The following is a 21,276-nucleotide window of genomic DNA, read 5'->3' on the forward strand; positions in this document are numbered from 1 at the left end:
AATGAAACAACCGTTCTTTACGAATCGCCGTTTATTACTGCTCAAGTCAGCGAACCGAGTGATGCGCACGTACAAATACACACCAATTCTCCCCCATTAATTTGGGAACCTGGCAACAATACATTTAAACAAGTTTTACAAGTAGTCTTAGAAATATTTTTTATAATTAGTATTTTTACGAGGCCTTAAATTATAGCGACTGTGCACAGAACTTTGGCAACCGACTGGTTCCGGAACAACTTCAGATTCTACTACACAGCGCCCCTCTTCAACGCCTGAAGACTTCGCAGTATCCTCCGCCTCTACCCACTCTTCATCCTCTTGCTCCAAACTAACATTAAATTCACTTTGCGGAATAGTATCAGATGTTGACGACGTGGTCGGCTGTGGTGACTGCGGAGTCTCTGTTGTTACAATATTTTCACTGGTACTTTGGGATCCTGTTACATTAACATTACCATTATATCTCATAATTTGATCTAAATGTCTTTTACATTTTACATCATAGTCATTTACATACAGTTCAAACATTCTTTGACCGATTTTCTTAATAATAGTACCAAGTGTCCATGTTTGTTTTCTACCGGTGTACCAAGTCAACCATACATAATCATTTATTTCAAACTGTCTACTTTTTTGTAATACTGCGCTTGTTTTGTTTCTTTCTATTTTGTTTTTGTTTGGTTTTATTAAATCTAATTTTGATCTGAAATCGCGACCCAACATCAGTCGTGCAGGTGTTTGGCCTGTTGAACAATGCACAGTATTTCGGTAAGTAAATAAATATCCCAATAATGCGTCATTAATTTTGTTTTGTGGTACATTTTCGTTTAAAATTGACCGTAACATTTTCTTACAGGTTTTGACCGAATTCTCAGCCTGTCCATTACTGCATGGATGGTATATCGGTGTTGTGACGTAATTAATTCCATTAACAGAACAAAAAGTTTTGAATTCTATACAATTTATTTTAACATCATTGTCAGATACAACCACTTGAGGCAAACCATACCTAGAAAACAAATATTTTAACTGTTGTATCAGCGCTCGACATGAAGTACCACAACTATTCATATCTATGCATTCCAGCCATTTACTAAATGCATCAATTACTACCAGAAATACTCGCTGATTTATTGATAAATAATCAATATGCAGCCTTTGCCAGGGCGCATTAGGCCGCGGCCATGGAGAAGGCAGAGCGCGCGGGGGGGCACTACGATCAGCTGCGCACACCGCGCACGAGCCTATCCATTGTTCTATGTCACGGTCAATGCCCGGCCACCACATCCTAGTACGGGCTATGCTTTTTGTCTTAACTATTCCAAAATGGCTGGAATGCAATTCCGATAATAATTGCTCCCTGCATTTTAAAGGAATAACAATCCTATGCCCTCGAAAAAGACACCCTGAATCTACTTCTAAATCCGTTTTACATTTAAAATAAGGCGCTATAGTATCACAGGTGATTTTCCGCGGCCAACCATACTTCATATACTTCATTACGGTTTGTAATACATTATCCGTACAGGTTAACGACTTTATATCCTCGAAAACTATTGGCACAGCGTCATGATCCATAATATTTAAAAACGAAAAACCCGCCATATCCTTATTATTGTTTTTATTTTCCTGTGCATAGTTATTGTCTAGAGGTGCGCGCGAAAAATAATCCGCTACTAAATTACTTGTCCCATTAATATATTGTACGCTATAGTTGTATGCTGATAATATAATCGCGTACCTTTGGAGTCGTGATGCTGTCATTTGTGATATACCTCCCTTATTTCCAAAAATAGACAACAAAGGTCTGTGGTCAGTTTTAAGAACAAATGGTACTTGTCGGCCATATAAAAATTGATGAAAATGTTTTACTCCAAATACTATGGCGGTGGCCTCCTTCTGTATTTGACTATAGTTTTTCTCACTAGTAGTCAATGTCCGGGAGGCAAAAGCTATGGGCCGTTCTATGCCATCCAACCCTTGTTGTTCTAGGACAGCTCCTAGACCCTCTGGCCCTGCATCCACGGTTAATATTAATTTTGCGGATTCTGACAAATTGAAATGTGCCAAAACACGGTCTGACGCCAATTCCTGTTTAACGCGTTCGAAAGCAGACTGCTGACGTTCTCCCCACTCCCACTGTGCACCGTTTCGTAACAACTCATATACAGGGTGTAACAAAATTGACGCCTGTGGCACGAAATTACGATAATAATTTACAACGCCAAGAAACCTCTTCACTTCATTAACGTTTTTGGGTGCAGGTACATCTAATATGGCTTTAACCTTACTTGGACAAGTCCTTAAACCCCTTCTATCGATAACATATCCTAAATATGTGACACTAGTTTGAAAAAATACACATTTTTCTTCCTGTAACCGCAATCCTGCGTCACAAAACCTTTGCATAACTTGCCGTAGCCTACTCATGTGCACTTCCTTCGTGGGGCCCGTTATACACACATCATCTAGCCAACAGCTGACGCCATCAATGCCTGTCAATAACGATTCCATAGCACGCTGAAATATTGCAGGTGCGCATGCTAGACCATAAACTAATCTTGTATACTTAAAAAGGCCTTTACTAGTACTTATGGTTGTGAAATCCTGAGAAGCTTCTGACAATTTAAATTGATTGTATGCATTACTTAAATCTAATTTTGTAAAATGCTGCCCTCCGCCCAGCTTTGCAAAAACCTCCTCTATACGAGGTAAAGGGTATTTATCTATACATAAATCTTTGTTAAGCGTTACTGAAAAATCACCTGCAATACGCACCTTTCCGTTTCCTTTTAAAACGGGTACTATCGGAGTTCCGTACTTAGAAAAATTTACTGGTTTTAGTATACCTAACCCCACCAACCGGTCAATTTCTTCTTCTACCTTGCTTTTAATTGCAAACGGAACTGTCCGCGGTTTAAAAAATTTTGGCTCTGAATTATCTTTTAATTTTAATTCTACTTCAAATTTGTTAAATGACCCTAATTCGTTTTTAAATAATTCGGAATATTCGTGTAATAATTGTTGTACTTCAGTCGGACACTGAGACAAACTAACATTATGTAATGTTGAAGAGAAATATATATTAAATTTTGCCATGAAATCACGCCCTAACAGGGGTGGCCCTCCATTTTCAATGACGTAAATTTTAATTTTTTGTGAAAACTTATCGTAAGTTATATCTGCTTCAAAAAAACCCAAGGGCGTGATTTTGTGACCATTATAAAAACACATTTTCGTGTCACTAAGCGTTAGCTTTTCATTCTTGAAATGATCGCAATATAATTTATAAGAAATAACAGTACATCCTGAGCCAGAGTCCAATTCCATTTGCAACTTATGGTTATTTATTGACACTGACAATAAAATAGGGTCTTTGTTTACATACCTAAGATTAAACAACGCGCATTCCTTACATTTCTCGCAGTCGTTACCGTCGGCTGCCGCGCCTGACGGCAGAGCTGGCACCGTCGGCGGCGAAGATCCCCCTTCAGCTAAGCAATGAACGCGCACTGTTTTATTTTTTCCGCACATTTTCACTAAATGGCCCTTTTGACCACAATTACGACAACGGTAGCCTTTATATTTGCACTGCGTTTCATTGTGACTTTTTAGACCGCAATCTTCACAACGACGTTTTTCCGTTAAAGCACCACTAGCGCCGACGCTGTTACCATTGCCGCTGCCGCTGCCGCCACTACGTCTATCGTGCACATGAAACACCGGTTCCTGCTTAACGAGAATTTCACGCGATTGTCTCGCACATGCTGCCTGCTGCGCAATCTCCACTGCTCGCGCGAACGTGAGCGTGGTCGCGTCTTGCTCGAAAAGCCTGTCTCGTTCAGGTCCCGCTCTCATTCCGAGCACAAATCTGTCCCTTAGCAAGGTCTCCAAGGTCGTACCGAAATCGCAATCAACGGCGAGACCTCTGAGGCGTGCTGCCCACTCCTCAATACTTTCGCCTGCCGCCCTGCCTGCGTCGTAAAATTTTGCTCGATCGGCAAAACTACAACGCTTCGGTTGAAAATGTTTATTGAGTACTTCCACCAGCGATTCATAAGAAATATTGTCAAGCTCCTTAGGATGCACCAAGTTTCTTGCCAGACGGTATGTGTCATCCGATAGATGTGTCAATAACAAAGCACACTTTTTTTCCGGCTTAATATCGGCATTTAACTTGAGATATTGCCCTAGCCGTCCGTAAAATATTTCCCATTGCTGTGAATTATGATCAAACACACTTAAATTCCCTATTAGCGTAGTCATTTTGTAAGTTAATAATAATTCTTTGTGGGTATTTTATGCACCTCGCGCCACTGTTAAGTATTTGACTAATGAAACAACCGTTCTTTACGAATCGCCGTTTATTACTGCTCAAGTCAGCGAACCGAGTGATGCGCACGTACAAATACACACCAACAAGCCAACATCCACCAGACCAAACGTAGTATAGCTATCAATAATAGGTCACTAACTATTCTTTTTGTTTCTACTATAAGGAGGCCTATGCCTGGGCGTCGTACGGCTGATTATGATATGAAGGCATATCACGGGGAGAATTGTGAGTATAAATGTAGATGGAGATAAGAATAGGAAACCCAAGAGAATGTGAATGGATTGTGTGTGAATGGTACCGAGATGACAACTGACAGGAATGAATAGAAGAGGGATAAATACATGTTGTACTGAACCCACGTAGAAAAGAACAGAAGGGTAATTATGATAGGACATTGTAGTACCTAGGACTACCAGGATGCATCCACAAAGTGTCTAAAATATCCCGCAACGCTTATTCTATTTCCTCAATTGAACAACTTTTGCCTCAAGTTTTGTTTTACCTTAGCTTCTAAGTTAGGGGCGTCGGTACGTCAATTTTCCAAGCGATAGCCCCCGCTCGCCGCTAATTTAAAAGTTTCTCCCTGTTGCTCGAACCATTAGTTGTCTGTATAGGCTAATGTACGGATTTATTGTCTATTATGGTTTCAGGGGAGAGAAATAAGGATTCTGACCCCCTAATAGTAGGTTTTTTTTTTCGTTAAAAGCAGGAAGCATATGCGGAATAAATTAATTCTTGAAATATCATCATGTGTTTCTTCAGCCCTTGAAAGAAGATCTCCCACATCCCCATATACAGCCACGAACGAAAGTGCCAACACTGTTTGCATCAAAGTAGACGTACGACGCTTATGATGATGATGGCATACTGCATAGTTTCTGACTGCTCGTTTACGTTCTGGCTCTCTCACTAGAAATTATATTTTGGTTTGGGATACTAGATATTCAGGGTGCTAAGGAGAGGTCGTAACTAAACACCTCTTTTGAAAATGCGTCATGCGTTATGAACTGCCTGGTATTAAATGTTCTGTAGATATTAAATAACTTGTAATGTATACCTAGATTGATTTAAAAGATATGTTGCTGTTGCAGTTTCTTGTCATTTCTTCTCCTCAGCCATAACACCTTGCGAAATGACGTATATTCAAAAATATTAAATTGCACTTCAACAAGTTTATGTACAGTAAAAAAAAGTACAGTAAGTAAGTTTGCCATGTACCTAATTAAGAGTCTTTTGTAATTATTTCTTTTTATTTTGGTCAAATAAAGCATATATTTGTATTTTGTTTATCTATGATAATTACGATAAATAAATGATTCTGGCTCCGATGCTGAAACAACTGAGTGAATAATTAAAAAAAAGACAAGTAAGTAAACTACTTTCCTTGTTGGCCGGTGGTATATATGCGTATGGACAGAATAAATATACAAGTAATTTTATTTACACACAATTACTATATTATAAACCTTAATTTGACATGAAAATATCGTAAGTTTGCGTGTTAAAAATACATTATAAGTTACACAAACAGACAAACACTGATTAGAAACAGAAAGGGGCGCGATGAACGGAAACAATTATATTGAAATCGAGAGGGTTGGTCGCGTTTATTGGGTTGGTAAATATTATTGAAGTTAGTAATCGGGTTTGTATCAGCGAACAACTTGGGAAGGAAATATTTTCCTAGCATGAATTAAAAAAAAAACGTATTCCTTTCAATCGCTTGTAATGGACAACATTTTAGAAATAGATTTTTTTTTATTTCACTTAACTCACGAAAGACGTATAATATGTTTTAAGTGTCTCTATTGGATTTAGAAAGAAAGTGTTCCCATAGAGATAAATTTAAATCGTTTTTTTTTCTGACTCGGACGGGACTTGAACCTGTAGCTCTTGTCAAACCGGGACGAGCGTGTTAACCATTAGACCACCGAGTCCTCCTCCTGTCCATGCGAAATTATTCGTTAAATTTGAAATTATGTTAAGCCGACGCCCTGTGTTCCCATAGATTTCCCTCATCCATTATTGTCAGACATAAAAAACTATTGTTACTTCCATTCTGTCTCCGTGATTTTCAGCCACCGCATAGAAGAACCTAAAATAAGAGTACTAAAGCTATAGGTTATAGCAAGAACCGCACGACTGCGACAGGTTTATCCCGTACGCGAACAAATTTGTGAATTCGTGGGTACGTAACCCGGAACGCTGGCATTTGACACCCAGGCTCTAGCTGTCTTTGATGCTGGAAGTCGTACGAAACAGCACGTATCCGTACACAATCGTGCAGTTTCTTGCCGTATCTAGCCATTTCACAGAATTTGTAATTGCTTGTGCCACAAACACTAGCTGGTATTTCCTTTCCCGACATTTCTGTTTGATGAGTGATGTAAAACTTGATAACATGCAAAGTTCAATTTAACTTACACACAAAATATAAATAGAAATCTCTGATTATCTGAAAAAAGAAAGATCTTCTATCGTGTGGATTGCGAGGTGGAGTACCAACCTCATCAACCCTAGTGTCAGGGTTACTATTGAGCCGCCAAAGACCTCATTTTGCCCAATGATCAGTTTGGCGGTGCAGAGAGGCAACGTGGCCAGTATTCTGGGGACTCTGCTTCGATGTGCTGAGCTGGAGGACATTTTTTATTTATAGCTTTTTATTCTTATTTTATATTTTGTTTTTAATAATATGCGTGTTGTTACTATTGTAGTTGAATGGAATATACTTGTTTATCTATGTATTTTTATCTACTAAATAAATATTCCAACCTTGTACCAGAATAAAAAATAAAAAGACTTTATATTGACACCGGGTCCTTACTGCGTTAAGGTCACACGGTAAGTATGTATTTTAATTATGGGTTTGATTACAAACTGAAAATAGTTTTATTTTTACATTGTCTGAGGTTAACCGCATAACGTCGCATAAATATACGAATTGTGGCGTTGACAGCGACTCCCCGAACGACGATTCCCGCTACAGCGATTCTCTTTACTTCACGAAGCTTGACGTCATGAAGTTTTTTTTATAAAGTACAGTCATGGAAAAAACTGTTTGGAAATCAGCTTTTCATCAATTCGGAAAAAAACTATATTCTGTATTCAAACCCGGAATCTTTCAGCCTAAAGCCCCATTTCGAATGACGATTTCTATCCACAATATCCTTAATAGATTCTCAAACACCAAGTGCACTACAACCAGTGCCATTCACCACAGAACAGCACATAAGCGCAGTTGCCGGCGACATATCAGCGGCAATAAATAATCTCTTGTCGATGGTAATACGCCATCGTGTTCGTATAATGCAAAAATAAATTGCCTGCAGTGTTGGCTTTGAAGCCTCGTACGGTTGGCAGGAGAATTGAATAAGAATTATCAAATCAAATGTCTAAAACGTTTTTATGTGGTGTGGAAGATAGGTAGTAATCCCATAGCTTCTACCAAACCGTACTGTAGTAGCGACTGGGCACCCTCAGGCCTGTTGTCTTAAATTTTGTACTGGGTGTGACCCCTCAGCGCTCCCCATTTGTCCGGCCAAGTAATTAATGCCATCCGCGACAAAACTATCTAAAGTTACGTCAAAAAAAGTCGTTATTCTCTTGTCGATAATAGGAGACAGACCCAGACTGGCTAGCCAAATCGGGTAACGCCTGATGCACGGGCGACTGGAAGGTCGCGTTCGCGTCGTCATCTTAATTTCAGTACATCTATTCAGTTAATTTGGGGTAGTTTAAGGTCTACACCAGACCACTGGTTCATGCTTGTGGTGGCAGCTGAGTGATCCCACCAGTAATGGCAGGTCCCGCGGGCTGTCTGTTTTATTGTCATCCTACCACGTAGAGGGCTGATCGTCACTCAAATGCTAAGGCTGGTTATACTTAGGTCTCAGTTCGGACCTACGTATGTAGAAGTCATTGCGAGAATGTTTCCCAATAGTTTTTTGATCCGTGTTCTTGACAGTGAAACTAATATGTACCCTGTAAAAGTAGTATTCTCAAAGCACGGCTGGTGATTAATATTATCAATATCAATTACAGAAAAAGTGAATATTATTTTGCCGACCGTCCTCGTGTGAACTCACCCTTCAACGTCAGACAGTTTTATGTCGTGTAGACTGCGCACGCGACTGCACTCACATTGTCTATTTACATAAAATTTTATTAGCGAATAATCGTAGAGTTCCACGTCTAGGTCTGTAATGGTCGACTCTGTGGTTTAGATTCCATATTTTCCTTACTTTTAGCCTTCATTTATTCGTACATACATAAACTTACGATCTTGTAAATGACACTACAAGCTACAAGTTTTCAGATATTTCCGGGTTATTTAGTCAGCACAGCACCTTTTTTTACGACATATAAGAATAATTATCTACCCATTCTTTCTTTGTTCAGAGTAAACCGGGCCAGTCTCATAAAAAGGAGAGTAGACTACAAAAAAATATAAAAAGTGCTAACTCGCCCGACAGATATTAAGTGGGCGATTTGCCACCTAACCCCGGCTAGTATGATAGACCCTTATAAATTTTTACTTTAATGTATATTGCTTCGTTTTCAATCACATCCATCAAATTGAAGAGCAATATATTAACGCTAAGTACGTGGCCTACATAACCTAGAATTTACAGACGTATTCTAAGATGTTCAGTCGCACCTTTCCCGACTCCTGCAGAATACGCTACGACAGAGAGAGATGATAATATGCTTGATTCCAGTGAGTAACGTCCTCAAGAGGACGTGTAAATGTCAACTTAAACACCGAAATGCTCAGCTGATGCCGAGTCGAGTGAGAAAGAGTCGAGTTAACATTTTAGAATACGGGCGAAAGTTTTCTAAATTTAAAATCTTAAAATATTCTAAAAAGAACGCCGTCGAGCAATTACTTAAAAATGGCGGGCAATGAAGTCGAGGGCAAACATAAAGCGAATCCAGACCCTTTGCTCTCTGCTCCCAGGGGTAAAGAAATAGGGGATAAAATTAAAAATGTTACGAATGCAGTACTCGTCTACTTGCTCTAAAAGATTTTTTTTAAGTTATTAGTTTCTGTAGTTATGTTTCTTGGGTGCGAAAGAAGATCCTTCTGGAATAATAGATTTTTACACACCAATGGCTAATATTAGGTATAATTATAATGGCAAGACTTAATTTCTAAAGAACTAAATAAATATAATAACGTTATTGCTAGGAAATTGATCAAGACTGCTTGGTAATATCATTACTAATTTAAGAGCCACGCTCTTGTCGGTGTAGCATTCTCCATACCGCTTTTTAGGGAAAAATAAGGCAGTGGTTTCCCTCTTGCCTGCCGCCCCGCAGTACTCTGTCTGATGCGAGTGGGATGGCGCCCAGAGTAGTCTATTACAAAGCTATACTAGGACTCCTATCCTCCGCCTCTGAATGGTACTGACAGTTACTGCTGCCCTGTTAGGTTCCAGGTTACAGTGCCATAAAAAATAATTAGTTTGTAATATACAGACCGATAAAAAATCTTGAAAATAATCAATTTAATTAAATTATTAGTATTAATAATCAATACCCACACGAGAGAAGAAGATGTAATTAAGGTCTAATCAAAGCGTATTTTAATAAATGTCATATTTTATTCAAATTAATTCTTCTTAATTTATTTTGACACCCCTCAATTTCGGCAACTGCAAAAAAATCTACAAAAAGCCGTTGTTACTAAATTGAATGCATACGACACTGTGGGACCCCTGGGGTCCAAATGGGCCAAATAAAAACATTACACTCTTACACTTGATCAGACTGCACCCTTTCACTCCGAAGTGTTTAGTTAAATGACCCTAAAAATCGTTAAAAGGACCTTTTTGGGCGGCAAGTGAAATTAATGTCACTGCTTTCAAACAAACAGGGTTGAAAAATCTGGTATATTGGTAACTAGGTATATAAAAGAACACCGTAAAAATGTAATATACAGGGTGTTAGTGACATCGTAACGAATACTCAGGGAGATGATTCAGACCATGATTCTGAGTTAATATCAAGTGGAATTTTCCGTCGCAAAATTCATGTTTTTTTTTAGTTTTTTTAAATTATTTTCAATTGTATACTTTTGCGATGGAAAATTCCACTTGATGAACTCAGAATAATCAGCTGAATCATCCCTCTCAGTATTCGTTACGATGCCACTTACACCCCGCACAAGTACATACGGTAGCCATACAAGTAAGTATGGGTGTTAGTGACACCGTAACGAATACTGAGGGGGATGATTCAGACCATGATTCTGAGTTGATATCAAGTGGAATTTTCAGTCGGAAAATTCATATTTTTTTGTGTTTTTTTAAGTTATTTTCAGTTCCATACTTCTGCGACGGAAAATTCCACTTGATATCAACTCAGAATCATGGTCTCAATCATCCCTCAAAGTATTCGTTACGATGTCACTAACACCCTGTATACCTTTTATATGTAATATATTATGTATAGGTAATTGTTATCACGTGGTTTCCAGGATTTGTGCCCGATTAATAGTAATACACCCAGGAGTGGGTATATTATATATACCCGGGGTTCGGGGTTATGGGCGCGATGTTATGTTATGTTATGTTGTTTTATAAGTAGATAGGTAGGTAGATTTTAATAAAGATATGCCGTTCGTAATATAATATAGATGTATAATATTATAATTATGAAATTAATTTCTTATTCATATCCCGACTACTTAGTTAATCTTAACTAGCTTCATAATAATAAATATATAATTAAAATCAGCATATTTATTTTATCCCATAGGTACCTTACCTACTTATCAACAATAATTAAGGCAAGGCAGCATTAATGCGCCTGCCAAAAAATAATAGCAATTACATTATTCAAATATTTTGCTCTTCAAAATTCAAAACTAGCAAAAACCCCTGATGAGCGATTTACACTCTTAATATTATGAATATTTACTGTATATGGTAACCCCACGGTAACCCGTGGTGAAATGTAAAACTTACCGCAAATACTTCAAACTAGGTTTACAATACTTCCGAAACGCTTCAAAAATTCCTTTAGTTTGGAACAAAACGAAATTAGATAATACCAGGCTTACATGAGCGCCTTTGTGTTCCTTTTACTATTGTTTACCAAAGATAATGAATGACTGGAAGTTCCGTTTGTTTTGTAATTGAAGGAGTAAAATTAATTAGGCGTTTTTATTGGTTTTAATGAGTGAGGGTTGGTGGGATTGCCCAGACATAAGGCAAATTAGATAGAAGTGTTCGATTCATTTTTATATAATATTAATATTTATTTACGTTATCTTTACAAAAAGAAATTGTCACTCCCTAGTTCCTTAGTGACTTCATTGATTACACGGACTTCAACATTTATAAATTCATCGTCACCTTCTGTGTAGGTCTACCATTAGAATTTTGTTTCTTAATTATTCACACAGATCATTTCCAATAAACCAATGGCAGCCCAGTTGGTATAACGCTTGTCTTGTGCTCACAACTTTGTTTCCACGTGCTCAGCGGTGAAGGAAAACATCGTGAGGAAACCCACATTCCAGAGAAATGCATTCGGATGTATATGATTTTTCCTTCGCGGGATGGAAGGTCAGGCAGGCAGTCGCTTCTGTAAAAAACCGAACCTGTCAAATCTTTATGTTAGGTAAGCGGACCCTGTGAAAAACGGGATAATGCTAGAAAGATGATGATCCGTGGTTTAGTAAAAGTTTACTCCACGGAGTTACTAGTTACTACAGCAATTATAGTAACTAAAACATTACACTCCTAAATCCACTTCCAGTAATTCGTTGGTCTTCAAACCGTGTCTACATATTCCCCGAGGTAATTCGAATGCAGAGTGCGATGAAGAAGTTTTGTGCATACTGTAAGGGGAACTATTTCAAATGTTGTGTACGCTTCTCCTTAATAGCCACCTTGAGGGCACGCTATGAATGTGGCGTATACTTGCAGTGCGCCTACATTGTAGGTAATGTTTATGGAAATTGACACGTCATATGTGCGGACACAGTGGTAGTTTAGGAGTAAGTACTAATTACTTTTGAACTCTACGAATTGTGATCCACATTTAATTCAAATTCAAAAACTTTCTTTCAGATTAAAGTTTAATATAAAATTATTGTTGAGCGTTGCGCGTTGGGCTCACGATCCGGAGGTCCTGAGTTCGATTGCCGGTGGGGACATATCACAAAAATTACTTTATGGTCCCTAGTTTGGTTTGGACATTACAGGCTGATCACCTGATTGTCCAAAAGTAAGATGATCCGTGCTCCGGAAGGCACGTCGAGCCGTTGGTCCTGGTGACTACTTCCTAATGTAACTAAGTAGTCGTTGCATGAGCCATGTCAGGGGCCTTTGGCGGCTCAACAGTAACCATGATACAAGGATGGATGAGGTTGGTACTCCACCTCACAACCCATACGATAGAAGAAGAAGATGATGTGTTGTGTTCGAAAAGCTATTCCGTATGGAAAGGGGCAGGCACATATTTTGGCAGTACTGGAGAAGCATGTCAAGAAGAAGATAAATCATGTTACTAAGAAAAATACTACCTTATACTTAATACTAATTCTGTGCTACTATCTTCAATATTCTTTGGGGTTTACTTGTTTGGGATAATAGAATTGCCAAAGCGGTATATAAAGCGAAAGTAGGGTTGGCAGAGGAAGACCTAGAAGGACTTACATTGACCAAACTGGGGATGTCCTTAGAAAAGGTTTAATACGATCTACTCTGAACCGGCGTGCGTATATGAAGCGATTGATGAATGTGGAGGAAGCAAGAGAAGTGTGTCAGGATCGAAGCAAATGGAATTCTATAGGCTCTGCTTACCCCGGTGGGAAATAGGCGTGAGTTTATGTTTGTATGTATGTATGCTACTACTGCCACGCAAGCTGCGCACTAAAAAATACTACTAAGAAATACTTTATTACACCAAAAAAGGAAGTGACGCGTCTGCGGATTATGGCCTGAAATGTGTATACTCTGGTTCGGTAAAAATCAGAAATCAGAATCATTTATTCAACGTAATCATCATGGATAAACTTATTGAAGGTCAATGTAACATTTTAGAATTTACGTCATTTCGCAAGGTGTTAAGGTGTAAATATTCCCGATGAGCATTTACGAGTAAGTATAATTAAACTGCTCTTCCTATTCATGTTATCATGACATCGTGGCAATGCCACTAAAGCGATCAAGTTTAGGATCAGTGAAAAAAGCGATAAGGCATCAAAATGAACCGAAAACTCTGTCGTTTATTCAAATTGCGATACAAAATAAATGAACAGAAAACTAAACATGAATTAAGCCCCATTCTACGGAGTTACACTACTGCTACTCTATATTTATTACTGCACGAATATTCTGGTAATATAGTGGAAACAATTAAAGATTTATGCAACAAAATTGGAATAAGACGGGGGATTGTTGAGATTAAACGCCTGCAATGGTGAAATTATAATGTTACTTAGCTGTACTTTAATCATGTATACTGATTATACGAACTCTTAAATAATGATCGACACGCATGGGCGAGGTGGGAGTGAGACGGGAGATCATAGTTTTCTCTCTAGGCTTATACTCTAAAGTGATGAAGGTGGTACATGCTCATGTACTGCTGCAAGGAAATATGTAATCGTCTTCGGTTGACACCCTCGCATAAATAATTGGAATCAAACATCACTTAACAGGTAAGTTGTTTGAGTCCTAATTATACGAAGTAGGCAGGTTATGTTGTATTTATACCGATTACCAAATTGTATAACAATATTTTATGTTTTTTTTAAAGAACATCTAGAGCTCTGTACAGTTTTTCTTGCAGCTTCTTTTCCTCGGCTATACCTACAGGAGTGAGAAGCTGTAGTAAGTTTAAGCGGATGAGACGTTCGTTATGTAAAAAATGACGATTCAAAGCGTAGATATATTCATCACCTCCCTGGCATTATGCCGTTTTTCACAGGGTCCGCTTACCTAACCCAAAGATTTGACAAGTCCGGAAAGCGTAAATATGTAGCATACTGAAAAAAGATATTTTTAAATTGATTTTGAATTTGGAAGGAAAGCTACTTTATATTATATTTTATCTTAATACACGTTCAGCATACAAGGTATGAAAAGAATGGTACATACTTACCGAAAATACCTTTCCAATTACCCAAGTATAAGTACATAATAATTATAATATTAGAACTACCTACTATGACAATACCTAAACACTAACGAGGGTGTCAAAAGTTCCAAACTGTAGGCCTCGTGTAAAACAGACGCCGAAGGACTCCATAAATTAGTTATATGCTTAACTTATTCTGAAACGAGTCATTCCGTGCGGATTGATTGAATATTGATAACAGGAGGGTTACAAGTTAAAGAAGGAATTTTATTAAAGAAAGAAAGAAGTATTTATTACTCCCGGACACCACAGACACAGACAAAAGACATAAACCATACGTAAGTCAATTCACGAAAAAAAAAACAAAATTAACACCAATATCAAAAATAATTAACAAGAAAAGAAAAACAAACCCAAATCATATAAAATAATAATAATAACAGTAAGTTGTCCTAAATGCAATGTATTATTTAAGACACAACACTAGATAAATAGGTAAGGTACATAACAACAAAATGTATATACCTACCTACTTACATAATTAGATCTGTGATCATAACTCCAAAACAATTCTTAGAATACTCCGCGCATCAAAAAGTAACTCGAAATATTTTGATATAAATTAATGGTTTCAAATTCCAAAGGGCACAGATTATTACCGACCTCTTCTGATCCATTTATCAACAGTCAAAATCCTCATAATTTGGGGTTGCGAACAATTTTACCCAATTTATCCTATCTTCGTCTTCCCTCGGGCAATACGGTACCTGTTCCTCTTCGTATACCTGTATTACTTCGTTCATACATAAATACATACATACATAAACTGACGCCTATTTCCCACAGGGGTAAGCAGAGACTATAGAATTCCACTTGCTTCGTTCCTGATACACTTCTCTCGCTTCCTCTACATTCATCAATCGCTTCATACACGCACGCCGGTATTACTTCGTTAAATTTTTATATAATTACTATGCAAATAATATAAGTATATATGTGCGTGTATGGCCACGTTGCTTGGAGAAGCTACTTTATATGCTCTTCTGCTGTTCATATTATTAAGTAACTGCTGAAGAGAAACTTAAATCGAAAAAACCTGACTTTTTCGGGGACTTGAAGCCATAGCTCTTGTCAAACTGGGACGGGCGTGAAACCCATTACACCACCAGGGGGGTTAAAATGGCCACATCGAAGCAATTCATCTAAGAAAGCAATATTGCAATTTAACATTTGCGCATATAAAAGTAAGTGCACAATGCAAACAAATGTCAAATAGCAATATTGCTTTCTTAGATGATTTGCATTGATATGGCCATTTTAACCCCCCAGGTCTTAACTTTGATCATGCGAAAATTTCGATCTACATCGTCATTATGCTGACGCTGCTGGCGCCATCTATCTGAAATATTGAATACTAATTAGCACCCCTGAAAAATGATATACCCGAAATTCGCCTAGGTACATCACTAGTTTAAAAAAATATATCAGCTTGTATGCGTTCCACTACACAGCACAAGCGTCCCTCAATCACTCGAAGGGATAGCAGATTGATGTCCAATAATATAATGGGGTACTTATAAAAAATCTGCAAGGCTTTCCAATAAGGGGAGCCGACGCGTCCAGTGCAAGTGATAGCAGGTGATTCGAGTCAGTCAAATGAACTGTCGAGGGGACCGACTTTAGATAAGTATGTATATTCTCGGGTCATAGACCTCATGAAATGCTGTATATACTTTATTCTGTCGCATTGTTTTCAAATTATAAGGCAGCAGATATCTGGCTGGGTTAGGTAGTTACGAGCAGCCCAAACACCTTCATCAATCCATAATGGAGCAACATGGTAATGAACGGAGTTCTGTGGCAGCATAAAAAAACTATTGTCCACCTGGAAATTTCAACCAGAATCTTTGCAAAGAAGGTAAGCTCACTGACCGTAAAATAGCTCCATCAGAGTCAACGGAGCTCAATAAAAGATTGATCTCCACTTATATCCAAGTAGCCATCCGAGGGGGTTAATCCTAGCTGGGTGGTGATATAATTCACCCATCGGATCCAAATCGCCTGGGAATTGACAGCTGCTCGCCAATTTGTCATTGGATATCGAAAGTGATTTACAGTTATGTCCAGCTGTCTTTGTTTAAGGGATTAGTCCTTTTCTTTTATCTTTATTGGAGTGGAGAAACAAAGCTGTCGGTGTTGGTTGTCATTTAAAATGTATTTTATTTAGATAGACAATACCTATAGAATATAGCCAAGCCGAGCAGTGAGCCGTGACCCGTGGTAGCTCAGTTGGCAGAACGCTTGCCTCTCACTTTGAGGTCGCAGGTTTGAATCTAAACCAATGATTCTATGATTCAATGATTGTCTAATTTGTTTCCGAATTCATGATTGGATCATAAATCATTATCACGTGCTCACCGGTGAAAGAAAACATTGTGAGGAAACCCACATTACCGAGAAATGCATTTTCGCAGGTATGTGACCTAACCTGTACTGGGCTGATTTTCCCTTCGCGGGTTGGAAGGTCAGGCAGGAAGTCGCTTTTTAGGTTAGATAAGCGGACCTTGTGAGAAACGGGACAATGCTAGGGAGATGATAATGAATACCTATAGAATATCGACACCCTTTTTTATATAATATAATATATATAACAGTATATAGAATACTGCTGGACTCAGGCTTTCCCTCAATTAACTGGAGAGGAACCGGAGCATAACATCCTCCGTGGTCTAGTGGTTAGAGCGTTAGGCTCATGATCTGGAGGTCCGGGTTTGATTCCCAATGGGGACATTGTCGAAATCACTTTGTGAGACTGTCCTTTGTTTGGTAAGGACTTTTCAGGCTTGAATCACCTGATTGTCCGAAAAAGTAAGATGATTCCGTGCTTCGGAGGGCACGTTAAGCCGTTGGTCCTGGTAATTAGCCGTAAAACACCTCCACCGACCCACATTGGAGCAGCGTGGTGGAGTATGCTCCATACCCCCTCCGGTTGATTGAGGGGAGGCCTGTGCCCAGCAGTGGGCTGCTGAGCATACTCCACCACGCTGCTCCAATACTGCTGGACTCAGGCTCAGGGTATATACGTCCCACGTATATAGGCTGTTTATGTCGGATGTTTCTTTAAAATATATTTGTCCATTACATTACGTCAAAGACCGAGCTCATTACCACTGGTATCAAGCCGCCTATTGAGCCGCCAACGGCTCCTGACATGGCATATGTAACGTCTACATTTGCGTTGCTTATGTGCTGGCTGGAAATAGAGTATTTTCAGATAAAATTGACATGCATTTCCAAATTCAGTGAATAATTATGGAAGAAATTGGTAAAGGAAAATACATTTAAAACGTCAGAAAAGAACATGGCAGACGACTAAATATTTGCCCAATCAGTGAACATTTTTATCAGTCAAATGACCACCCCAATCTGTTCCATCCTAATCTAATAAAACACTGCTGGGTACAAGAGCGTGGTCATTACTGCGACGGAAGACGCAACAAAACACATTAAAAGTGATGCTTGCAGAAGTTGCTTACTTTTGACTGATTATTATACGACTGAATGCAGAATACAATGTTGGGGCAAAATACCCTTGATCACACCAAGACCTAAGTACTTGATCTGTTAAGGTATCTGTTTTGGCTAATTCAGTTCTTAGTTAACACGTTCACTGTGTAACTGAAAATTAACCCCTCACGTGCAATGTTATTTTTTTGCCTCCGTGATCCAGTGATTTGAGCGTTTAGCTCACGATCTGGAGGTCCCGGGTTCAAATCCCGGTGGGGACATATCACAAAAATCACTTTGTGATCCCTAGTTTGGCTTATTTTCTGATAAATTCAAAATATTATCTCGTATTTTTTTATTTTAAAAATGTATACATGACCCCAAAAAAGATGATTTTAATCTTCTTAATGTACAATTTTGAATAGAAATTTTATTACCTTGCAATACCTTGCACTCAAAATTCAGAACAGGAAAACTTCAAGAATCCCAACACCCAATTTCGAACACCCAATTTCGGTGCAGCGTAATGAAGAATATTTATCCAATAAATGGAAGCGTGTATAGGAGAATGAGAGCATGTTCATTATTGAGGAGCCGTGGAAACAAACACAGACGGCGCTGCAGGCGGTTGCAGCGAGCTGTCTCGAGGGACCACATTTATAGCCGGGATGCTATGGTAAGAAATTCGGGGGAGCTTGTGTCTAGGACTATCTCTTTTCGTGAATTTGTCGTGACAATATTTTTAGGTGGTCATTTGTTCTACTTTTCTACGTAAGTACCATTAAATCAACTCGGTGATGTCAAGGCTATCGCGACGACTACTGATGTTACGAAACGATTTATTCATAATTGGTACGAATATCTGCTTTTTCAAGTGATAACGGATTGCCTGTGCCTAAACGACCTCCGTGGTCCAGTGGTTGAGCGTTGGGCTCACGATCCGGAGGTCCTGGGGACATACCACAAAAATTACTTACTTTGCTTAGGACATTACAGGTTGATCACCTGATTATCCGAAAGTAAGATGATCCGTGCTTTGGATAGCGCGCTAAGCCGTTGGTCCCGGTTACTACTTACTGGTGAAAGTACGTAGTCAGGGTCAGGGACCTTTGGCGGCTCAATAATAACCCTAACACCAGAGTTGATGAGGTTGGTAATCCACATCACAACCCACGCGATAGAAGAAGAAATCCTGTGCCCAGTGTTTTTGTTTTTAATGTAATGTATTAAATAAATAAAAAACTACTTATCAGAAAAAGAAACAATAATATCGCCTAATAATACCTATAAAATGCACGAAATGGAAACGACCCTACCCAACGGCCCTAGTCCGTACAAAATTAACAGTTTCCACAGGCGAAACTTTTTCCTGACGAAATAAGCGCGAAATTCCAGACGAAAGAGGGCGCGTGGGTAAATTGTACCAACCCCACGTCTCAATAGGGGAGCAGGAGCAAGTAATTTAATTGATGACGTGTTCGATTTAGGCAAATGGATGGTGCGTCTCCGAATTAAAAATGCATTCGGAAAATGTTTTTTGGAATAAAACCATCTTGGTATGCAAGCACCTCTTAATATTATTACAAGAACTGGGGGCATCCGATTTGAAAAGGAAGATGGATTTCTTTGTGTTGGTAGGCATTATTAATTCACTGCACTTAAAAATTAGTAGCGGATGCTACATAGAAAAGCGTTGAATATTTTGATTACCTATGCAATTCGTATCAAAATAAAAGTATTTAATCTGTTAGAAATGAGCATATAAATTGCCAATAAGTTGTTAATTATTAAGTTGTTGCATGTGATGAATTATACCACACGGTTGCAACTGTAACATTACACAACAACAACACACACATTACACACAACACACACACATTTATGAAACAAATAAAAGAGAAGGTGCAGGTCGTGTCGTATCGGGAGGTGAAGGTTTTGGCGGGAAGAAGAGAGGAATGGCGGTTACTCCACCGACAAGAGCGCAGCTCTTAAATAGAGAGAGAGAGGTTGCAACTGTAATAAAAATATATTTCTTTTTACCTTTGATGGGTTTGCTCTTGGCCCCAGACTTGCCCGAAGGCATTGACGAGGCCTAAGATGGAGCGAGTTCGGGTTATATGCATTCGAAAATACAGAAGACGGCAAAGAATTCCATTCCCTAGCAGAAATGATTAATTTCTTGATTATTCTGTTGTTTTAAAAGTTTGCTTACGTTGTAAGTCCGGCAGAGGAATACCTAGAAGGACGTATGTTGATCTAATTGGGGATGTCCTTATTATAAGATTTAGTACGATCTAATTTGAGCCGATGCGCGCGTCTGAAGCTAAGTATGTCAGGATCGAATGAATCGGAACTTCATAAGAAAATAAATGGTAGAAAGAAAACAATGGTAGCGTCCGAAAAACTCACGTCTTTTTCGTCAATAATCGAGCCGGTTAGTATAATTTTTTTTATATAATAAATAAATATATTCATGAAGTATCTTAAAAATTGAGTAAAATTATCAATGACACAGTTTGACAAGAATAAAGTAACAAAACTGTGCTAGATAGAACAATATCAATCTGATTGTATCCCCCTTAATTTTAAAACCCATTTTGTCGTAAACAAAGTTCCTTTCATATCCTTACAAGTTGAAGCAAACTGCTTCAACAATGTCCCCTAACAATACTTTTTCAAATACTTCTAATAGTTCGATCGATTAGTTGCACATAAAGTTGCCCTATTTATCGTTCCCTGGGGCAAACGCATATTTTTGCTACCCCTAGTTTTGAGTGACGTCATTGCACGCAATGCCTACAACATTTTACAACAGACATAAAATGGTGAGTCACTTGGGAATTTTTGAATTAGGAACAGAAACAAGCGTAAAACTATAGATATACCTACAGGTTATACTACCTATAACCTTTTTTTTTAACAGTTAAAAGGATCGCGCATAATAAATTATGAATTTTATTTAAACTAGGTATTTTGGTAACATTGAATATTTTAACTCCAACAAAATTTAAATTTGAAAAAAGATAAAAACAAAAAACAGTTTTCATGAAATTGTATTTTTATTGTAATAACTACTGAAATTCATAAGTAGAACTAAGTTAGGAAGTATCTAATACTTAACAGACTAGTCAACATAGTAGTATAATTAGTACTAATAGCGGTCGATGTCCCTTTAGTGCGCTTACAGACCAGAGACGATGGTGTTGACGGCTGACGACATGCCGCGGCGACGGTCGACGACGTCGCCCAGTTGCCTCGGTGACGGCCGACAACGTCGCCAAGTTGCCGCGCCGACGACCGACGGCGTCGTAGGCATGCCGCGCCGCGGCGACGGTCGA

The 21,276-nt window shown here is 38.6% G+C and overlaps 1 protein-coding gene across 1 annotated transcript; it reads right to left on the reverse strand.

The window, feature by feature from the left end:
- Positions 1-41: 41 nt before the first annotated feature.
- LOC126366632 (uncharacterized) lies at positions 42-4,343 on the reverse strand. The gene is made up of 2 exons (XM_050009825.1): positions 3,420-4,343; positions 42-109 (listed from the first exon to the last, which is right to left on the reverse strand). The coding sequence occupies exons 1-2, from the start codon at positions 4,267-4,269 to the stop codon at positions 42-44; spliced, it is 918 nt and encodes a 305-aa protein (XP_049865782.1). The 5' UTR covers positions 4,270-4,343.
- Between the last annotated feature and the right edge of the window lie 16,933 nt (positions 4,344-21,276).

The sequence above is a fragment of the Pectinophora gossypiella genome, chromosome 1 (genome assembly GCF_024362695.1).
Source record: "Pectinophora gossypiella chromosome 1, ilPecGoss1.1, whole genome shotgun sequence".
NCBI lineage: Eukaryota > Metazoa > Arthropoda > Insecta > Lepidoptera > Gelechiidae > Pectinophora > Pectinophora gossypiella.

Bases quoted from the DNA above. Each gene is read 5' to 3' on its own strand.
- LOC126366632 (XM_050009825.1), bottom strand. From the start codon at position 4,269: ATGACTACGCTAATAGGGAATTTAAGTGTGTTTGATCATAATTCACAG. The intron at 110-3,419 runs GTAAGGAATGCG...TATTGTTGCCAG, and splicing joins CGGTAACGACTGCGAGAAAT to GTTCCCAAATTAATGGGGGA.